Source organism: Capricornis sumatraensis, chromosome 14, assembly GCF_032405125.1.
Source record: "Capricornis sumatraensis isolate serow.1 chromosome 14, serow.2, whole genome shotgun sequence".
Taxonomy (NCBI): domain Eukaryota; kingdom Metazoa; phylum Chordata; class Mammalia; order Artiodactyla; family Bovidae; genus Capricornis; species Capricornis sumatraensis.
In genome coordinates, this window is record NC_091082.1 from 49,260,575 (window position 1) to 49,283,230 (window position 22,656).

Genomic DNA, 22,656 nt, shown 5'->3' on the forward strand with positions numbered 1-22,656 from the left:
GCAGGGGAGAGACAGAGAAGCGGCTGGGGTTGAGGAGGGCGTTTTATTGTCCTTCACAGCTCTTGGCCTGGGCGCTCTGTGGCCTGAGCCTGCGCTCCGCAGATGGGTGGAGCTCCAATCTGTTTTCCTTTCCATGAGAACAAGTCACAGCTGCAGCTGGGCCCCCTTCTCTGCCCCAGGTCCACCCAGTGCTGGGGCTCTGGCAGCTTCCGGCCTGCTTCCAGGCCTCCTGAGGCCTGCCTTGCTGCAGGGCCTCACGCTGCTGCTGGCTCTGGCCCTCAGGCCCCTGGCTGCCAGACCCTGGTACCACTTCTTAAAGGCCTGGAATCAGGAGGGAGGAGCTCTGTGGCTCCCTTCCAGGTCTGTGTGGTCAGTACTGGGCCCAGATCCTTCTGTCCCTGAGGGAAGAGAGGGCCCTTCTCTCTGCCCCAGGTCAAAAGCCCTGGCTCAGGATATGTGTGATTTGTGACCAGGGAAGCTGGGCTCTGCATGTCAGGAAGGGGTGACGCTCAGCAACCCACAGCCATCACTGGCTGGTGTGAACAACAGCTGTGTCACAGGCCAAGCCTTGTCCTCCAACCAGTAACTAGGACTGGGTGGAGCCCTTCCTCACCAGCTGAATTAAGGAATCCAGGCTGTTTTCTCCTAACCGAATTGACCCTCCCTGAAAAGGGAGAGGCTCTGGGGACAGCTGCCAGGGAGGGTGCAGCTCAGGAATGCCCAGGTGTGGCCCTGTTGGGAAGGGCCTGCTGGAGATGGGGCCGCCCGCCGGTACCTGGGAAAGGACCCAGCCGTCCTCCTGACTCTCTAACCGCTGACCCACCTGCAACCGCAGGATGCGCCGCCGCCACAGTCGCCAGGCCCATCTCAGGTGCCACTGCCTGAGCTGTGGGGACAGTTGCTAGGAGGCCCTGAGCTGGGCCCACCGCTGTCCCCGGCAGCCCCCAGCCTCTCTGCTGCCTCTCCCCACCTGCAGCCCTGAGGGTAGAGGGGGCCCTTCCCTCTGCTCCAGGCCAAAAGCCCCAGCTCGGGGGAAGGGGGGTGTGACAAGGGGATGTCATCTGAGATGTGCTAACAATGCAGGTCCCTGGGCCTGTTCCCAAGGTTTGGTAGGTTCAAAGACCAAACTTGGAGAGAGAGTGTGTCCAGGGTTTAGGGCTGGGAAAGGGACGGGATGGGCAATCAGCGTGAGGTTGGGAAGGGGCCCCCCACTCACCAGTGTCCGTGCCAGCCTCTCCACCCCCTGGGCATCTACCCAGCGCTGCCACATGGCTGCCCGGAGCCTGGCCTGCTGGGAGCTCTGCAGCCGGTGCAGCCGGGCCTCAAGTCACCAGCACTGCAGGTACTTCCTCCTGAGGGGAGAGGCCCTGGTGGGTCCTGACAGCCATTACGACTTCCTCATGGTCAGGATAAAGGGCAGAGCCTCAGGCCTGGGCCTGGGATCCTGTGGGACAAGCACTGGCTGGGGGGCGCCAGCTCTGGCCACGGGTCAGGCAAACCCTTCGTCCTGGCCCCCATCCTCACCTCTCCCTCTCTCTGCACACCCTCTGCTCCTACCCCAGATGCCTTGTCTTGCCCTCGAGGTCTCTGGTTTCAGAGCTGCAGTCCCCTCCTGGCCCCGCAGGGCACTGGTCCTGGGCCCAGCAGGCGCACCTGGGCCCCTGCAGCTGGAGCTGGGAGGTGGGGCTGAGGGAAGGCTGGCTGTCACCTGGAAAGGGGAGTTGGAAGGGGTTAACACATCACTCAGGGGAGCAGACTTACCCACCCCGATGCTTCTGGAGGTTGAACTATAAGAGAAGGGTGAACAAGAAATGGTGTTGAGCAAAAGAAGCCAGTGTCCCTGCTTCCACCACAGCTGCCCAAGTCTCCTGTGGCCCTAAGAGAAGGAACTGGGTGGGGCGGGAGAAGTTGTCATTGTTTTCCCAACATTGGGAAATGTTCCAGAAGAGGAGATGGGTGGGGAAGACAGTAAATACATAAGACAGGTTCGCAGAGAGCTCGATGCTGATTTCCAGGCCTGTGAGGGCTGGTAACTAACTCACCGCTGCACTTCAGACCTCGTGTATCCCCAGAGGGAGGGTCTCCTTACTCTGAGCCCAGGACGCTTCTCCCTGCATCCGTCCACTGGGGCTGCGGTGCTGGGTTGGGCTGGGCCCCATGGCCCATGGCCTGCAGCTGTGGGTCTGAAGGAACAAAGAGAAAAACCTGAACCCCAGTGACCTGGCAGGATTCCTTTTCTGTCCTACCCCAGCCAGTCAGGGGACTTCTGTGTGTGTGCGCACAAGTGGGACAGTTCACTTTGCCTCAGGTTCTCCTGTGAGGCTTCCAGAGGGGACAGAAAAGGGCCAAGAGTAATGCGGCCGTTGGTACCTGCCACTGCCTCTTCCCCCATCCTCCCGCGTGGCTGGAGACCCCCGAAGGCGAGTGGACCAACAATAGCTACCGCTCAGAGCCTGCCTGTGTCAGGTACGGCCTGTGAGGTGGGTGTTTCTCTCCCTACTTCGTGACAAAGGTTACTCGTTCGAGGCCCTACCTCTCCAGAGTGGTCTGACTCCAGGGCTGGAGCCCCCAGCGACTGCTCTGTACAGGCGGGGGCTCTCGAAGGGAGCCTGTGCCACCAAGAGATGGCATAAAGCCTGTCCCCGTTATGTGAGGGCTGCCTGGGCACATGTGTGCATGCGGTAGAAAGGGGGGGGGGGGCTGCAATTCACCCTAGTACCACTGACCGTTCCTGGCATTTACTGTATTTTGTTTCTACAAGCCTCAGTTTCTCCATCAGTAGACGGGATCCCTGCCTGCCTTTGCTGACAGGAATGGATACTCTGAAAATAAAGTTGTCTTGAAACACAGATCTAGAAAGAAAATACCCAGAGACCTCAAAATCTGCAGTTGCCATAGACCCACATAGGTGAAAATGCAGATTCTGCAACCAAAGTTAGTCCTTTTCAATTCCATTTAAAGTAAATGACCTGAGTCTTTTTTTCTTAGAATCTTCCTAGAGGCTATGGCATGCTTCCTGGCACCCTAGAATAGGGTTCGTGATGCTGCGAGTCATCTCGAGGAATACTGTGTGTCCTGCAATGAAGTGTCCCTAGACTGCCGTGCAGTGGCACTCCTGGTGCCTGGAGTGACACACTCACTGTGGCTTCTCCCCTCCTGTTAGGCCACCTAGCTCTTCGTCACCATTTCTACTGAACTCAATCACCTATCTTGATCCTAGGCTGCACCTTGACTTGGGAGTTCAGGTGTCTGCTCCTTAACAGTTGCCACCCAGGGTGTGTCCTTGTAGCAGACTGCACTGGCCTGGCACTCAGCAGGTGCTCAGTAAATGTTTGCTGATGGTCCCACAGTTGGGTGACTGCCAGACCAGAGGCTGTCTGAGAACCCGTAGGGGTGGTGTCCACAAGGCCACTGGGATCCTGGAGAAGCATCCAGCCACCCTGGCCGCCTGGGCTGAATCAAGCTGATTCTGAGGCCACTGGCCCTGGGGTCATTTGGAACCTCCCACCCAACCTGGGCCTGGCCTCACCTGCCTCTTCAGGGCTGGAGGGTTCATCAGCACCAGGAGGCGCCCTCTGGTGGTCAGCCCAGGCCAGCGCCTGAGGCTGGCCCTGGGCCTGGCTGGGTGGGCTCTGCTGGCCTCCTGAACCTCTGCCTGTGGTTCTAGCCACACTCTGAACAGCGCTGTCCGCCACTGGGACCAGTGGGTTCGCAGGAAGCACCTGGGCCCAGCCTGCTGGACGTGGGTGACGGCACTTCGCTGGACATGCCCCTGAGTCGCTGATTTGGTCCAGGTCTCTTGGACCCTGAGGGGAAGGAGGAGCCCACACCGAAGTCATCAGGGCTGGGACCCTCCAGCGGGTCCAGGCAAAGCCCCATGCCTGTGCTCCCCTCCCTCATCCCTCTTCTGTTGAAATCAGGTTCAAATGGGCACGGAGACCGGCAGAATATTACACATGGGGACAGAGAGAAAGCAGGCCTGCCCACTGCTCCTATGTTCCATCCCCCTCAAGCACTGCTGTATATTTTCAGCACCTGGTGTGTGTCTGGCCTGAGCTGAACTGAGAGCATGCCCACGATAACCCTGGGGCCACCCTGCAAGGCAGGGCTATTATCTTTGACCTTCAAAGTCAGACTTGCCCAAGGAGGGAGTGGCATGGCTGGAGAGTACAGAGCTGGCATTTGACCCCCAGGACTAGTTGCAATGACCAGGATGTCCTATCCTATCACCCCCAGCCCCCTGAGCCCCACCACTAGCCACCAAATACCCTGTACCCTGACCCTAAACAAGTTCAAGGTCTAAGCTGGCCCCACACAGTACGGGACTGCCCTCAGGTAGAGGGCACCCACCTGGCGCTCAGAGTTGGGACAGCATGGTCTCGAATGACCTGGTGCTGGCAGGACTCGTGCCCAACGGCATCCAGCAAAGGGCCTGGGCCCTGGAGCGCTCTCCTGCCTGCCAACGGGCCTTGCAACACTGGCCTGGGGCCACTCACCTTGCAACAAAGGCCTGCTGGGCCCAGGTCCTCCTCAGCTGCCTGTCTGCCTGGCACCCCTGCTCTCGGCTTTTCCAGCAGGAGGCCTGGGCCACATGCAGTTCCTGAGGCTGGGCTGTGATCGCTGGGGCCTCACTGGCAAATGTGGCCCCAGGTATCCGTCTCCTCAGACCATCTTGGAAGGCTGGACGCTTGGCCCAGGAGGCTTTCACGACTCCAAACCAGGCCTGGAAGTGGCTGCAGAACAGGGGCAGAGGAGGGGCCTAGGTGGCTTCCCAGTCAGAAGTCTCATTTATTCAAAGTTCAGTTCAATCAATCAGTCGTGTCCAACTCTGCAACCCCATGGACTACAGTACTCCAGTCCAGGTATTCAAAGCTACACCTGAAACTCGTCCACAAACCATCACAGGTTATACACAGTTTTGTATACACAGCCTCGGTGCCTTAAGAACATCTGGACCAGACTTCCCTGGAGGTCCAGTGGTTAAGACTCTGCCTTCCACCCACTGCAGGGGGCTTGGGCTCAATCCCTGGTTAGGGAACTAAGATCCCACATGTGATGCTATGCAGCATGGCCCAAACAAAAAAAAACAATACATTTTTTTTAAAGGAAAAAAAGGAAGTGTGGACTGATGTGTGACAGGTGAGAGCCCTGGCTTTCATTTAGGGGCCTTGGCATGCGTGCACCCTGGCTGCTAAGGGCAGGCTGCCTGGGACGGTGTGGGAGCCTGGTGGTGTGAGTCCAGGTCCCCTACATCAGGGGAACAGCCACACCCTGTCTGCCCTCACACGGCAACTCTAGGGCAGGAGGTCAGTGAGGGGACTGTGGTCAGAGGGGCCAAGAAAACATCAGCTACTCTGCAGTGAATGGCTCACTGCTTCTGTGGGAGCACTGAGAATGCCTGTGAGTTTGTATAGAACCAGCCCTGGGAGAACATGCATCCAGGTAATTCCTTGGTGGTCCAGTGGTTAGATCTCCGTGCTTTCGTTGTCAAAGGCCCTGGGTTCAATCCCTAGTTGGGGAACTAGGATCCCACAGGCTGTGGGGTGTGGCCAAAGATAATTTTTTAAAAAACCACACGCATCTATGATCTGTATACATGTGTCACTAGACCGTCTCTATTTCAGATTTCGCGCTCTTCTTTGACTATGGTATTCTCCTGTGCTGTGATTCATTAAACAAGACGTGGAGTTGGAACACACGTTCTAGTGGCTGTTTGAGGAGTTGGTTCCCCCATCTTAGCTGTGAGCTTTGAAACCAAAGGGCTGACCCAGCCAGGAGGTGGAGACCCAGGGCTTGTCAGGGCATTGGGAGGGGTTAGGGACTTACTGTCCCCCACCTCTTGAACAGCATGGAGAATGGAAGCTTGGTGGTTTTGACTCCAGGCTGGGGTCTCCCTTCATGCCCCTGTTGCCTGGATGCCAGGTCTCCAGCCTGGCCTGTCTCTTGAGCTGCAGAGGCCACCCAGCCTCCCATCCCTAGGCTCTCTCCCTGCTGCTTCTGAGGTGGGGATGACCCTCGCGCACCCACCTCTGCAGTAGCAGCTGCTCTGGACTGGCCGCCACGGGTCTCCGGTGAGCTGCCGCCTGCTGCCAGCCCCAGAACATGGCCCTCTGCAGGCCCTGGAAGCGGGCCTGCATCCACCGCTGGCACTTCTCCTGCAGGAACGCCTGTCCTATGGCCAGAGAGATGCTGAGGTGCCTCTGAGTGCTCATTCCAGCCTCAGCCTGGGCCCTGGGGAACCATGGGCCCCTGCTTCGCCAGCCTTAACCCTCTACCCAAGTGGGAATGGCTAACTGGGTTAAAATGCTCCCATTATAGGTGTTCTACTGGTAACTACGCCAACCAACTCATAGAGTTCTTTTTAATTTCTTGATGATGTTTAGGAATCAGGAGAATTCACACAAAAATATAGATTTCCAGCTTTTCTGTAAAAACAGAGGTCTGGCAACACTGGGTCAATATCCCTGGGAAACAGTTGGGTCAGGGAAGCTGCTGTCCCCAGTGGACAGGACACAAAATTTCTGAACAGCCAAGTCCCCACCTGCCAGCCCACTGATATGACATTGGAGGAGTGAGAAGCCTCTAAAATGGCCCCACTGACCCCTGCTTTCTGTACTGGACTCTGAGGACCACCTGACTCCTAAAGGCCAGGTGAGGATGATGAGGATGCAGTTGAAGATGGTGATGATGATGGTCACACCCACAAGGAGCTGGGTTCTGAGCCAAGCACTGCATGTGGATTGTCTCATGGAATCCCCACCACTACCCTAGAAGGTGGGTACCATTGTCCCCATTTTATGGATGAATAAGCTGAGACTCAGGTTAAGTAGCTTGTTTAAAGTCCATACAATCAGGGAATGGAAGAGTGGGGAGTGTGAACCCAAGCATACAGCATCCACACACACTCACACACACCACACCCCGCCCCCCTAACCCCGGTCCCAATCTGTCACCCAGTCCATCACTGGACTCTGTGCTAGAGGACCTGAATCCTGGATGTCCCTGCTGGATCTTGGCCCCTCCTTCACCCCTGGTGCCCCGTCCCAGTCCCTGACTCACTCTGCCAGTAGCAGTGCCAGTGGCTCAGGGCATGTCGCTGCAGTCTCTGGCCCCGTTCCCGGGCCTGCCGCTCCACCTCCCACCGCTGTACCAGCCGCTGTCGCCACAGGCCCAGGGCAGCCCTGCACCTCCGATCCCAGGCCCAGCAGGCAGCCAGCTTTCCCTGGGCCCCTTGGGCTGTTGCCCAGTGGCTCCAGTCAAGGAGGGTGCTGGGAAGGGGAGTGTCCACCCTCAGGTGGTCACTCCCACCGTGGGCCAGCCTGGCCCTGCCCTCCCCTCCCCTCAGCAGCAAGGAGGTGCTTGGGTGACCCTTCCTCCTGTTTCCATCATGGAGGAGGAGGGGTTGCTGGGGGCTGGAGGGTTTCAACGCTACCCTGAGGGTCATGCTGACGGGTGGTCAGGATACAATGGGACCCGAGACCCCCAATGCCAAATGCTGTGATGAACAGCACTGTGAACTGAGTGCTTGCTAATGCCAGGCCCTGTGCTTGCTAGGGGGTGTGAGTGCCCCTACCTCATTGAGTCCCACCAGTGAGAGCCCTAGTATGAACCCCATACAAATGGGGAGATAGAGGCACAGAGAGGTTAAGCAACTTGCCCGAGATCACGCAGCCAGTGTGGGGCAAAGCTGAGTTGACCACAGCCATGAAATTTCTGGGAGAAATGAATACCCCGCCTCACATGATCCCTAACCTCCCCCTCATGCCTCGCAGCAGGGCAGGGTAGGAGGGCAGTACCTGAGTCTGGGGAGTGAGGGGGGCCCTCTGGGATGCAGACCCCAAGGGGATGCAGAAAGGGAAATGGAAGGATTGCTGGGAAACAGTAACTCCACACTGGGGGTGGGCAGCATGGCTCCCGTCCTGGGAGGGGTCCTTACCGCCTCTGAAGCGTGCTCTGGTGCCACCTCGCTGCGTCCCGGGACTGCTGGGCCCGCGCCCGCCAGAGCAGAAGACATCGCCCCTGCTGTCGCCGACCCACTGCCCACAGAAAGCTCAGTCGGAGCATCTCCAGGAGGGCAGGGGCCCTGGAAGCCTGGGGAAGGAGGTGTGGGGTCCTGGGTGCCCTGGCCTGCCACCATCTCCTCCCCCGTCCTCCTCCCCACCCTCTGCCCCTCACCTTGTCCTGGGAGCTTCTCCGGTGTGTGCTGCAGCCTGGCGGGGCCTCCCCTCCCAGGGCGCCGCCCAGCAGATCTGAGCCCGAGGCAATCCTGGCGCTGCCTGGATCCCGTGCTCTCAGGCGCCAGCCCCTCAGGATGTGCCGCAGTGCCCGCCACTGCATGCCCTTGAAGAAGGAGCTATAGGAGGGGGCAGGGGAGTGCTGGGCTCGCACCTCACCCGTGGCTGGGGGTGCTGGAAGGGCGCAGAGCTGGGCACCACCAGACTGGCTGCACACTGGGACCAGCCGGGGCTCTAAGAGATACCGATGTCCACTGGGGTCCACTGGGGCCCCACCCCTTTAGATTCTGCTTTAATGGTGTGGGTGCTGCCTGGGCTTCCCAAAGTCCCAGGGTGACCTTCATGAGCAGCTGAGGCCAAGAGCACAGCTCTACCTGCCTGATCACCTGCTTGATTCTCACCACACTCCCTGGGAAGGAGGGTGGAGCCAGGCCCAGGCCCACAGACCCAAGACTCAAGAGCCCACACCAGTACTTCTGCCTCCACTTGGTTACAAAGGTAGGGAAACGGAAGCTTGAGGAAAGGTCATTTCCTCAAACGCCAAACAGTGTTAGACCTGGGATCCTAGCACTGGTCTCAGGCTACAGGGAACCCCAGACATGTTGCAGGGAGATATGGACAGTGCCCTGGTACCCAAATGCCAGAGGACAGTCTGGCAGAGGGACGGTTACATTCTGAAGGATCATGGTGAATTGAGTTTCCCTGGAGTTCCACCATTAAAAGAGACTGAGGGTCCAAGTGGACCAAGTGGGTGTGGGGCTGATGGATGCCAGGTATACAACTTTTAAGGACAGAATTCTTAACCCTGCAGCAGCTAGTTTTCATTCCTCCTGACATCCCATTAGTGAAGCTGACCCCTCCTGACCTCCACCAGCCCCCTCACCCACAACCATCAGCCTGGGCCCTGAATCCCAGCATCCTGTCTTGTATAAAAGCATCATGAAGAAGGTCTCACTATAGGGATTTTCTTGCCAAAGATTCACAGTGTGATTTAGAGCACGGTGCTTGACCCCTCTGAACCTGTTTCTCAAGCTGTGTAATAAGGCAACTATGTTGTGTCTTAGTCGTTCAGTCGTGTCTGACTCTTTTCAACCCCATGGACTGTAGCCCACCAGGTTCCTCTGTCCATGGGATTCTCCAGGCAAGAATACTGGAGTGAGTTGCCATTTTCTACTTTGGGGGATCTTCCCAACCCAGGGCTCAAATCTGCATCTCTTGCATTGGCAGGCGGATTCTTAACCACTGAACCACCAGGGAAGCCCCAGTAAGGCAACTGGGGGCAGGGAAAAGTGGCTCACTTTTATTCATTTAGAGTATCTACTCTGTGCATACAGGCAGTCCAGGCACCTGCAAAATACTGGGGGGCATTGGTGAGGAGACAGACATGGTTTCCCACTTGACCAGGAGATGGGTGAGAGGTGGGTTCAGGTTCTGAGGAGGGAGTTGAGCATTAAACCAACCTCCCATCATGTTCCGGCCATCCTGGTGGGATTCCACGTCTGTGCCCCTGGCACGCCCTGCCCACCCTCCCCACCACCTGCCACGAGCTCTCTGCTCAGCCACTGTCTCAGTGTCCCTGGGTCACCTCCCACAGCCCCATACCCGCCGGGCACCATGGGGTGCCAGGCGCCAGGCTGAGACTACAGGAAGGAGCAGGATGCCACCTGTTCCTTATGGAATGCTCCATCCTGTGCTGAGCACTGCTCACACGCCCACCCTAGGTTCCCCCAGACCCTACCCCAGGTCACAAGCTTGTGGTCACCTACTCCGCCTGCTGGCGCTGGGACAGCCGCGTCCTCCAGAGCAACAGCACCCGCTGGAGGGCCAGCTTCCGGCAGGCTTCTCGCAGAGAGCCCTGGCCTTGCTCCTGAGGCAGCACCCGGGCCGCGGCCATCAGCCTCAGCCCATGGGCTGTGGCCCCTCCAGGGACTGAGCTGAAGAGAGCCATGTTCCCTAAGAAGTAGACAAGAGATGAATCAGTGACCTCTCTCTGCTCAAAGCCATTGGCGGTCACTCCCCCCCTCCCACCACCTCCAAACCCTCCCCCATCAGGACACCTCAAAGATCCTATTTGGTCTCAGGTGCAGGGGCTGTGTGTCTCCCTTAGATTTGGGGCTTCCCAGGAATAGGTGCTACACAGCCCTTCGAGGTAGAGGATAGAGTGGGTTTCTCCTCTAGAGGAGCTCATGGCAGCGGCCAGGATGGGGCCCACCAAGGCCTGCTGCTCCAGGGACCCTCCCAGGTCTGCCAGGCTGCACCCTTGAGAAAGCTCCCAATCTCATCACCTCCCATCCCGAGAATCCGTAAGTCAGCCAGGGCAACTGCAGAAGGAGCTGAATTGGCGCTGTTTGCTGGGTGCGGGGAGGGGAAGCCCTTTGGCCAGCTGCTCACTCACCTGCCTTCTGCCAACAAAGGGACAGCTGGGCCACCTTCGCCCCGTCTGAGGCCCGGAGCTGCTTCATCTTCACCCACTGCTGCAAGCACGTCCTCAGGGTCCCTGCTTGGCGGTTGGCCATGTGGTCCCGATACCGGGTCCCTCTTTGCACGAAACGCTGCCAGGCCCCAAAGCACCTGGACAGCCAAGAGAAAGTGCTGGTGTTCGTTGTAATGACAGCAGCTATGGCCACCTGCCATGTGCCAGACACACCACTGAGGCCCTGGGTGAGCCACTCGCCTCACTGAGCCTCGGCTTTCTCATCTGTAAAATGGGGCTGCTGTAAGGATAGTGAGGCATGCCATCTGCTCAGGCCACACCACCATCACTTCTGGGTGCCTGGCAGTTCTTTGCTGCCTCCTACCTGGCCTCCCGCATCCACTGTTGCCCCCACTCCTCTGGTCAGTGTCTACAGCATAACCAGAGTCATATTTTTCTTTCTTTTTTTAAAAATTGTATTTTTATTTTTTGGCTGTGCCTCAAGGCTTGTGGGATCTTAGTTCCCCGACCAGGGATCAAACCCGTACCTCCTGCAGTGAAAGTGTGGAGCCCTAACCACTGGACCCCCAGGGAAGTCCCTGCTGCTGCGTCGCTTCAGTCGTGTCCGACTCTGTGCGACCCCATAGATGGCAGCCCACCAGGCTCCGCCGTCCCTGGGATTCTCCAGGCAAGAACACTGGAGTGGGTTGCCATTTCCTTCTCCAATGCATGAAAGTGAAAAATGAAAGTGAATTCGCTCAGTCGTATTCGACCCTCAGCGACCCCATGGACTGCAGCCTACTAGGCTCCTCTGTCCATGGGATTTTCCAGGCAAGAGTACTGGAGTGGGGTGCCATTGCCTTCTCCAAGGGAAGTCCCTAGAGAAATATTTTTCAAGTGTTAGGAGAAGGCAATGGCACCCCACTCCAGTACTCCTGCCTGGAAAATCTCATGGACGGAGGAGCCTGGTGTGCTGCAGTCCATGGGGTCGCTAAGAGTTGGACACGACTGAGTGACTTCACTTTCACTTTTCACTTTCATGCATTGGAGAAGGAAATGGCAACCCACTCCAGTGTTCTTGCCTGGAGAATCCCAGGGACGGCGGAGCCTGGTGGGCTGCATAGTCCAGTCTATGGGTCACATAGAGTCGGACACGACTGAAGCGACGCAGCAGCAGCAGCAGCAGTCGCTCTATTGTGTCTGACTCTGTGACCCTGACAGACTATAGTCCACCAGGCTCCTCTGTCCGTGGGATTTCCCAGGCAAGAATACTAGGGTGGGTAGCCATTCCCTTCTCCAGAAGCTCTTCCTGACCCAGGGATGGAACCTGGGTCTTCTGCATTGCAGGCATCTTACTCTCTTGCAAAAATCCTCCAGTAGTAGTCTCCCTGCTCTGATGAAAATTTCAACTGCTCCCCACTGCCAACAAGGCCCTCTCTGATGATCTGCCCCCCAACACCACTGCACAGCTTTCCAACTTCATCTCAGACCACCCTGGCCTCCAGCCCTGCACTAACAGGGTTCCAACTTGACTGTCCTTCTTTGACTTCTCCATGGTCCCCTGTCAGAGGCCTTTGAACGCGCTGTTCCCTCTCCCCGGCGCTCCTGTCTGCTTTCCTCTACCAGTCAACCATGCACCCTTCCCATCTCTGCTGAACTCGGGTCGAGGTCAGCTCCCTTTGTTAGACGTTCTCACAGAGAAATTCCCTAGTGGTCCAGTGGTTAAGAATCCACCTGCCAATGCCAGGGACACGGGTTCAACCCCTGGTCCGGGAAGATCCCACATGCCACGGGGCAACTAAGCCCGTGTGCCACAACTATTGAGTCTGGGAACTCTAGAGTCGGTGCTCTGCAACGAGAGAAGCCACTGGAGTGAGAAACCCGCACACCGCAACTGGAGAGTAGCCCCCGCTCACCACAACTAGAGAGAGCCCTCGCGGCAACGAAGACTCACGCGGCACAAAACGAGCTCTCACAGAAAACTCTATCAGGGGACGCAAGCAGCAGAATGCAGACCGTGGGAAGCTGCCAGACAGGCAACCTGGTTTCTTCAACAGATCATTGAGAGGAAGAAACAACAAGAAGCTCAGAGGGAATGCCACAGACTGAAAAGACTTTGACGATTCCTCAACCAATGGCAGCACATGGGCCTTATTCAGATCCCGATTCAAACAGATGATAACAACACATAGTAGAAGCGGAAATTTGAATGTTGACCAACTATTTCTTGGTGTTAAGGAATTATTCATATTTTAGGTGTGGTCATGGTATGGTGGTACGCGCGTGCTCAATTGCTTCAGTCCTGTCTGACGCCATGGACGGCCGCCCGCCAGGCTCCTCTGTCCATGGGATTCTCCAGGCAAGAGTACTGGAGTGAGTTGCCATTTCCTCCTCCAGGGGATCTTCCCAGCCCAGGGATTGAACCGGTGTCTCTGGTGTGTTCTGCATTGGCAGGAGGGTTCTTCACCACTAGCACCACCTGGGGAAGCCCATGGTATGGTGGTTCTGTTGTTTAAAAGACTCTGTTGTAGAGATGCTGCAGAAATATGTACATATGAAATGATAGGATGCCTGGGGTTTTTGTGGGGCAAGTAGCTAGGGTACAGATGAAACAAGTTTTCTCAGGAGGTGATTCTCTTGATGGGTACATTGAAGCTGTTTATTCTGTTTCCCTACTTTTGTGTAAGATAAAAATGTCCCATAATAAAATAGTTAACAGGGAAAAAAAATCTTCATGTAGCTCTTGTTCCTTCACTTCACAACACTTAACTTGGGCAGTATTCATACACACACACATCCTTTGTGATTGTTAATTTCCTTTCTATCTGTCCCTGCACTGAGTCATCGGTTCCATGGACTTTCAGCTCTGCTTATAATTGAATCCCTGGCTTCCCAGGTGGCTCAGTGGTAAAGAATCCATGGTACATATACACAATGGAATATTACCCAGCTATAAAAAGGGATGCATTTGAGTCCATTCTAATGAGATGGATGAACCTGGAGCCTATTATACAGAGTGAAGTATGTCAGAAAGAGAAAGACAAATGCTGTATATTAATGCATATTTATGGAGTTTAGAAAGACAGTACTGATGATCCTACATGCAGGGCAGCAAAGGAGACACAGATGTAAAGAACAGACTTTTGGACTCAGTGGGAGAAGGCGAGGGTGGAATGATATGAGAGAATAGCATTGAAACACGTACATTGCCATATGTAAAATAGATGACCAGGGCAAGTTCAATGCATGAAGCAGGGTACCCAAAGCCGGTGCTCTGGGACAACCTGGAGAGATGGGGTGAGGAGGGAGGTGGGGGCGGGTAGAATGAGGGGAACACATGTATACTTGTGGCCGGTTCATATTGATGTATGGCAAAAACCATCACAGTATTGTAAAGTAATTATCCTCCAATTAAAATAAATAAATAAATTAAAAAAAAAGAATCCACCTCCCAACGCAGGAGACACAGGAGATGTGTTTTGATCCCTGAGTCAGGAAGATCCTCTGGAGGAGGAAATGGCAACCCACTCCACTTGCCTGGAAAATCCCATGGACAGAGGAGCCTGATGAACCGTAGTTCATGGGGTCACAAAGAGTCAGACAGGACTCAGCAACTGAGCACGCATGCATAACTAAATCCCAGCCCCTGGGTGGTGCCTGGCAGGTCTTAGTATCTCACTAAATGGTGGATGTATTCATTTCTTATTTTCATTGTTCTCTCAACACCAGGAGTCAAGAATTGACTTAAGGGGCTTCCCTGGTGGTCCAGTGGTTAAGACTCCACACTCCGTGCAGCGGCCCGGGTTTGATCCTTTATCAGGGAACTAGATCCCACATGCTGCAACTAAAGATCCTGCTTGCCATGATTAAGACCCAGTGAAGCCAAATAAATATATATTTTGTGAAAAATTGACTTAAAAGGCCTCTCCCAGCTGCATCCCACCTCTCTGCCTCAGGGAAACTGGTCCCCATTCTCTCTTCCCCCTACCTGCAGAGCCAGGTTCTCCGATGCTGAGGGTCCAGTAGGGCCACCCAGGCCACACCTGCAGCAGGAGAGCGCCAGGTGTGGGGGGGCCGCACCATCCTCTGAGTCCTCAGCGTAGCCTGGGGGGCCTCTCCCTGGACCCCCTTCTCCGGCCTGCCCCATTCCTTCTGATGGCACCACAAGAGGAAGACTAAGGGAGGGAAGAAGGTGGGAAGAGAGAGTGAGTGGAGGGGAGCAACGGGGTCAGGAGGGACCACTGAGTCCTGGGATGCCAGGCTGAGTGGCCTTGGACCAGTCAGTCACTCTCCATCTCTGGGCCTCTGTTTCCCCATGAGTGAGTCATGTCTAAGGACTTCCCAGTTCTAATATACAAGCTTCTGTCTGGCTTGTATCCATCTTCCACGGCACACAAATGCGGGATGTGCCCCTCCTATACTATGTGTCCTTGAGCTGGTCACTTAATTTCCCTGTGCCTCAGTTCCCCATCAGTAAAATGGGAACAATGCCTTGCCAAGGTCACCATGAGACTTAAATGAGATCTTGTCTGGGAAGTTGCCAGGGTGGATACTCAATAAGCACTCACTTACTCACTGAGGAGCCCCTGCCCCCTTGCCCTGCCCAGTGTGGGGGCCTGGGCCTACCCTGCCTGGCTCTGTCTGCCCAGTGTAGGGACTCGGGCCCTGCCCTGCCTGGATCCACCTCCCCCTTTCCCCAGAACCCCACATCTCACCAACCAGATGTTGCAGAGCCTGCAGGATCGGGACTCCCCTGTCTCCTCCATCTGGCCTTGGCCTAGAACACAACGGAATCGGCTGGGCTCCCGCCTCCTCTCTTAGACTCCCTGGACTGACAGTGAAGTTGCCCAGATAGAAACTGATGTCCTCCCCAGCCTAGGGAGGGCACCCAGTCCCAACCCATCCACCCCAGTCCTGAAGGACCATTTGCCAGCGGGAGCAAAGGTGCGCTGAGCCACCCGCCTGTTCTATTCCAGACAGTACATTCTGTTCCTGATATGTGAGTAATTTGTGGGGAGGGTTCTGCTTTTACTGTATTCTCTTTAATACCATTTGGGTTTTTTTACAACAAACATGCATTAAAATAAATATTACTTAAATAAATATTTTAAACACAATTGTTTAAAAATAAGAATGGGATTTCCCTGATGGTCTGTCCAGTGGTTAAGAATCCACCTGCCAACAGGGCACATGGGTTCAATCCCTGGTCTGGGAAGCTCCCACATGCCATGGAGCAACTAAGCCTGTGCACGCGACTACTAAACTGTGCTCTAGAGCCCGAGAGCCACAACGACTAAAGCCCATGAGCCCAGAGCCTGTGCTCCACAACAAGAGAAGCCACCACAGTGAGAGGCCTGAGCCCCCACTCCCTGCAACTAGCGACAGCCTGCCAACAGCAACAGAGACCCGGCAGAGCCTCAACTAAATCAACAAAATTTTAAAAATGAAAAGAAGAACAAAAACAATACACTGTTGGGATGGAAAACTGAGGAACTGAAAATAGCCATCTTAAACCTCACTGCTCCAGAAATGACCATTATTTCCATTTTAGCATTTGGGGGGGGGGGGCAGGGGGAAATGAGATTTATTTACTTATTTTTATATTTAACAGTGGTAATTAAAATGCACATAAAATTTACCATCTTAACCATTTTAAGTAAATACTTTAAACACAATTGTTTTAAAATAAATATTTTAAACACAATAACCATTTTAAGTGAACAGTTCAGTGGTGTTAATTAATTCACATTGTTACGCAACATTTAAATATTTTATATTAAAATATTATATTATATTTTATAATATAAAATATAATTTTATATTAAAATTTTACCAGTTGAGCCACAAGGGAAGCCCAAGAATACTGGAGTGGGTAGCCTATCCCTTCTCCATCGGATCTTCCCAACCCAGGAATCGAACCAGGGTCTCCTGCATTGCAGGTGGATTCTTTAACAACTAAGCTATCAAGGAAGCCCATCTTGGGTACTATTTTTCCTTATTTTTAGCCACACAGTTTGTGGAATCTCCCCAACCAGGGACTGAACCCAGGCCCTTGGCATGAAAGCAGAGTCCTGCAGCAAATTCCCACTGGCTGTCTATTTTACATATAGTAATGCTTATGTCTCAGTTTGCTATATGATGCAGGGAGCTCAAACCCGGTCCTCTGTGACAACCTAGAGGGGTGGGATGGGAAGGGAGGCTCAAGAGGGAGGAGACATATGTATACCTATGGCTGATTCATGTTGACATAGGACAGAAACTGACACAATATTGTAAAGCAACTATCCTCCAATTAAAAATAAATAGCTTTTTTTTAAAGCACAGAATCCTAACCACTGGACTGCTGGGGAATTCCTTCTTAGGTACTATTATGGTGGGGGGAGCTGTGCTAGGTCTTCATTGGTGCATGGGCTCTTTTCTAGTTCTGGCAAGTTCTAGTTGCAACTAAATGCAACTACTCTCTAGTTGCATTTGAGCGGGCTTTTCATTGCAGTGGCTTCTCTTGTTGTGTAGCATGGGCTCCAGAGCACACAGGCTTCAATGTTGCGGCACAGGGGCTCAGTAGTTGTGATTCCCTCGGCTCTAGAGAAGAGGTTCAGTACCTGTAGCACACAGGCTTAGTTGCTCCGCAGCAGGTGGGATCTTCCCAGATCAGGGATCGAACCCATGTCTCCTGCATTGGCAGGTGGATTCTTCACCACTGAGCCACCAGGGAAGCCCATTAGGTACTGTTTTTTTAACCCTCTTTTTTTTCTCCCACCATTAAAAATACCCATATGCAAATACCCATAAAGCTACTTCTAGGAAGGAGGATAAGATACATAAGGAGGGAGATGAAACTTTTGAATTAACTGAAATACTTGCAACTATCTTGAATGTTTTTTCAAATCAAGCATGCATTCCTATTATGATTATTATAATAGGAAAAAAACACCAATAAAGATATAGAAACAAAAAATAAAAAGAATGAGGAGGAATTTTTAAAATCTTGATAAACACCATATTGAACAGTTGCCAAATGTTTATCACATGGTTAAATTACAATTTTCTCACTTGATGTTGGATAGTTAGGCTGTTTTGAAGTTTTCAAAGGTATAAATAACGCCGCAATGGACATCCTTTTGCAAAAATCCTTGACCACATTTGAGGGGAAGTGGGGGACAAGGAGGGAAGGCCACAAGCACTGTCCAGGTCACACTGACCAACCTGGGGTGTCCCAGACTACCTGCTTCTCCAGGCACCATCCATCACCAGCTTCCTTCCTGAGGGGCCTTGGTCCTGGTCTACCCTGGAGGACAGGGGTCTTGGCCCAGCCTGGACGTGAGGCTGCCCTTGTTTGTGCTGCTGAATCAAGTGTCTCCACTAGGTCAAGAGAGAAGGGGAAGAGGGACGTTGGCTGATGGCTCAAGTATGCCCTGAGCGGAAAGGGCAGAGACAAAGTCAGACACTGGTCTTAACCAATTAGATGCCCCTGCCTCTTTGGGAATGAATGGATAGATGGATGGATGGATGGAGAAACGGAGCCCAAGAGGCAAGGTTTTCCTTGGGAGACAAAACCTGGAGCTAGACCCTCTCAAAACACTTTTCCTAAGGAGGGACAAACACCGAAATGCCCTCCCAGTCCTGGCTAGAAAACCTCTAGTAAAAAATTGTTGTTTAATCGCTAAGTTGTGTCCAACTCTTTCTACAGCATGGACTATAGCCCACCAGGCTTCTCTGTCCATAGGATTTCCCAGGCAAAAATATTGGAGTGGGTTGCCATTTCCTTCTCCAAGGGGTCTTCCTGACCCAGGGATCGAAACTGCATCTCCTGCATTGGCGGGCAGATTCTTTACTGCTGACCCACCAGGGAAGCCCCTACTTAAAAAAAAACAAAAGCAACCACTTAAATAGCAGAGGGCTTGCTATGTGCTAAGCAGGATTCTGAGTTCCTTATATTTATTAATTTAACTTCACAACGGGGCTTCCCTTGTAGCTCAGCTGGTAAAGAATCCACTTGCAATGAGGGAGGCCTGGGTTCCATCCCTGGGATGGGAAGATCCACTGGAGAAGGGCATGGCAACCCACTCCAGTATTCTTGCCTGGAGAATTCCCATGGACAGAGGGATTGCAGAGAGTTGGACACGACTGAGCAAATAAGCACAGCACAACCTCACAACAACCTTGAGAGGTATGTACTATTGTGAGTGCATTTCAGAGCTAAAGAGACTAAGGCACAGAGAGGTCAAGTAACTTCCCCAAGATCACACAGTGAGAAAATGTGAAGGAAAGGAAAGCGGTGGAAACAGGATTTGAACTTGAGCAGAGTTCAGTCACGTGTCTGGACTGATGCCTGCCTGCTCTACTGCTAATCACTCAGGGGGAACAACCTGTGCCTCAAGAAAGCCTCCTCCCCAGACACACAAGTGTTTCATCACCTCCCCATGCCCTAATCTAGAGGTTCCTAACCTTCTGGAAGGTTCGGGCCAGCAGGGTCTGAGTGTGTCGCTCCCACGCCACCTCCAGCTGGGCCTCCCGGAGCCACAGTGCCCACCGCAGTGCCCGCAGACCCCTGCGTAACAGCTGCCGCCGGCCCAGCGCCACAGCTGCCACCACTGCCCGCCGCCGCTGTGCCCAGCACCACCATGCTCTGAAACATCTGGACAGCCACCGCCAGCTGGGGACAGACGAGGCTGACCAGGGGTGGGCCTGGCCCCCAAGCCCCAGGGAGCAGCTGGGGGCTCAGCACCACCACATTGCCTTTCCAGCATGGAGGGTGATGCTCCACCCTGAGGCAGGAGGGCTGGCTGGACACCGGGAGGCCTTTCCTCTGCAGAGGGCTAGCCTTGGAAATCCCATAAAAAAGGGCTCCTGGAGGCAGGGGAATGCTGTTTGACTGCCAAGAGTGCAGGGCAGCCTAACAAGTTTCAGATCCCAGGAAGCAGCAGCCCCCACATTCCTGTCCTTAGGGGCCTGGGAGGTTCCCTCCCCCTTAAATTCTGCAAGGATTTGCCAGCCGGGCCTTATCGCCATCAGGCCCGAATCTGCAGGCAAGTGGGACAGGAGCTGTTCTCAGAGCGTGGCCTCGGTCCCCACGCCACAGCACATATCCTCACCGGCCGAACTCAGGCTCCAGGTTCACAGTGTTTCTGGCTTTGTTCTTGGAAAATAAAAGAACACAACACACTCTCAGGCCGAGAAGCAAGCAGGACTAGATACCCCCTGCTAAACCTGCCTCTCCAAGGCCTCCCTTTGGAGGGAGGGTGACAGGGTAGTGACAGCCAGCTTGGACTGAGAATTCCTGAAAGGGAGGGCAGCCCCCAACCCAGGGTCCCCTAACTCCCAGACTCCTCTGGCCCCTACCTGCAGGGCACTCCTCGAGGAGGCTCTGTCTGGCAGTCTGGAAGCTGGCCTTTCTTTCTCCCTGCTGATCCGCTCCCTTGGGGCCCTGTTCCCTCCTTCCCGCCCAGGGAGGATGCCCCGGGCTGAACTGGATGAGGTTGGAGAGCAGAATCTGGCTTCCCTGCTGTCCGCCTCTGGAGGGAGCAGGGGGTCCCCCCTCTGCCCCCAGCCGTGTATAGTCCCCGGGGAGCACTGCTCTCCTTGCCTTAGTGGGCAGGCAGAAAGGACCACCTGCTCAGGGTCAAGGGCATCCCCAGGCAGCATCTCCAGAGTGGTCCTCAGTGATGCACGCTTGCTGCTTGCCTGAGAGTCTGAGAGACCCTCCTGGGCCCCCTGTGTCGCTGGGAAACCGGGAGTTCTCCTGAGGCCTCGGGAGTGTCTCCTCCTCTCATCCCAGGAATCAAGAACAGGCTGGCTGGGCCGGGAGCAGACAGGGAGTGTCTGGCCAGCTCTGGTCCAGGGCTCCTGCAGCACAGGGCCTGGGGGTTCCCGGGATGCCTGGCACCTGAGCCGCACTGCCTCACACTCCAGGTGTTGCACACAGACCAGCAGCTGGTGAATGGCAGCTTGGGATGGGGCCTGAGGCGGGCTCTGGGCAGGGACAGCCAGGTCTTTCAGGGTCAGGGGTTCCCCCACGAGCCTGGAGGTCCAGCCCCCCAGGCCACACTGGGATCTAGGGTCTGACCATGCGGGCCCTTTGAGTGGGGCCAACCGTGTAGTAAGCCTGATGTCTGGGCAAGAGGTATCTGTGGCCAGCAGCCAGGACCGCCTCAGACTGGAGGATGGGTGAGCCAGTGGCCCTCGGGATAGGGGGCTTCCCTGGGGCATCAGGCGGGGCCAGAAGCTCTTCTGAGGCTCTGACCAGAGCTGGGGGCTGGTGAGACGTCCACACTCAGCCGTGTGGGTCTCCCTGGCACACAAGTTACTTTGCTGGATCGCAAAGTCTTGGGGTCTCCCAACCAAGGGCTGTAGGTTGACCTGCTGCTGGAAGCTTGAGTTGGTCAGATGGCTGGTCGTGTCCCTCAGGACGAGGCCCAGGCTGGGGCTGGGGCTGGGGCTGGCCAGGTTGCTCTGGACTCGGCAAGGCTCCTGGTGCAGCACGGTCCCCAGGCACGGCGTGGCAGCAGGCCCTCCCCTCTCAGCCGGACCCACGGGCACCCACTGGCCATGTCTACTGGCCAGGCCAACAGCCAGGCTCTTCCGGAGTCTCCGTGGCTCTAAAGAAAGGACAGACAGTTATGCACTGAGGGAGGACTCTGTGGTCAGTGCTCGGGAGGGACAGGGGAGGGAGCCCTGAGTCCAGAGGTCTGTGTCACCTATTGTCCCGGGTGGACCGATGGATGCACCCCAAAAGCGGTGGACCGATGGATGCCAGGATGCACCCCTGGCCTCAGTGCAGGGACTCAGAGTGGGGATGGAGCAGGGGCTCGGAGGAGGGCAGCGGGAAGCAGGGAGAGAGTAGGGAGGCTGCTGAGGGGGTTCCCAGGGGAGAGGTGATGGGGCTGAGATGGGGGCAGTAGGAGGGTAGAGAGGAGGCAGATCAGATCTGCTGAGAAGGTGAAGGCATGAAAGAGGGTGAAGGGGAAGGAAGCATCAAGGACGACTCCCTGGTGTCCAGCTTGAGCAGAGGTGCTAGGTGAGGGGTGGCTCACAGCTGGAGTCAAAGCAAGACCCAACACACTAAAGTTAAAAGGGAGCTGCTCTGGGGACCAAGGGCGTGGGGCTTAGAGCTCTCGCCCTCACAGCCACCACCCCCCAACCCCGCTCCACCGCCACCAGTTTCCCCAGCCCGCCTCCCTTCCACCCAGCCTCTTGGGTGCTGGTGAGATGCCTCGGAGGGCCTGGCAGGTAGAATGGGCCATGAAAGTTCGCAGACAGGAACTAAAGTTCAGAGAGGTTAAGTATCTTGGCCTATGGCCACACAGCTAGAACATAGAGAACCTGGCATGTGAATTGGAATCTGCACTGGTTCTTGGGTTGCTCCCACTCTTGGCTGCACAGCTCTGTGGCCTGGAAGCCACAGGCACCTGAGCAGGGGGGTTCCTCAGCCACCACTGCAAAGACCTAGCTCTGGGGCTCCTGTTTCCCCCTTTTTCACCTCACGTCCTGACTTCCTGGTCCTCCCTTGGAGCCTGGGCTGGAAGACTTTGTCCTGGTCCAGTTGGCCTCAAACAGCTAATCTCAGGAATTAACAAGGCCCTGGGCTGGCCTGTCTGCGAAAGGGGCTCTGGGCTGCTACCCAAGGGGGCCCTGCTCTTGCCACCTCTGATCCAGACCCATTGAACCTCTTGCCTGGCCTCAGGGAGGTTGCCGGCCTGGGGGGCACATTCTCCTTGTGGCTGGCATCAGGTCTCAGCTCCATGTGCTCCAGGGCAGAGCTGGGGGCGAGGGGCAGTGATCTTGTTCCACACCACAGCTGGCTGTCCTATTTGATTAGAGGGGCTCTGAGGGGTAAGGACAGGGTACCCAGCTCCTACCCAGCCATGCCTATCCCAACCCCACCCTTCACCAGCATCCCTGGCTGCCCTGAGGTCCAGCCTGGCTGTCCTGTTCAGGGCCCCTTTGGGTCTCCTCTCCCCAGCCCCCTACCACCCTTTTCCCTTGTCATTTTCTCATGTCTTCCGGCAC

General features: G+C 55.2%; 1 protein-coding gene across 1 annotated transcript; it reads right to left on the reverse strand.

Annotated features, from left to right (window-relative positions):
• Positions 1-144: 144 nt before the first annotated feature.
• On the reverse strand, positions 145-22,390 carry C14H1orf167 (chromosome 14 C1orf167 homolog). Its single transcript, XM_068985738.1, has 19 exons — positions 22,321-22,390; positions 19,990-21,245; positions 19,743-19,786; positions 19,096-19,303; positions 17,889-18,009; positions 14,636-14,822; positions 10,630-10,805; positions 10,001-10,187; positions 8,176-8,353; positions 7,937-8,091; positions 7,060-7,268; positions 6,028-6,172; positions 4,497-4,733; positions 3,530-3,806; positions 1,654-1,708; positions 1,217-1,321; positions 813-886; positions 614-664; positions 145-321 (listed from the first exon to the last, which is right to left on the reverse strand). Exons 1-19 carry the CDS (start codon positions 22,388-22,390, stop codon positions 145-147), a joined length of 3,912 nt encoding a protein of 1,303 aa, XP_068841839.1.
• Positions 22,391-22,656: the final 266 nt, after the last annotated feature.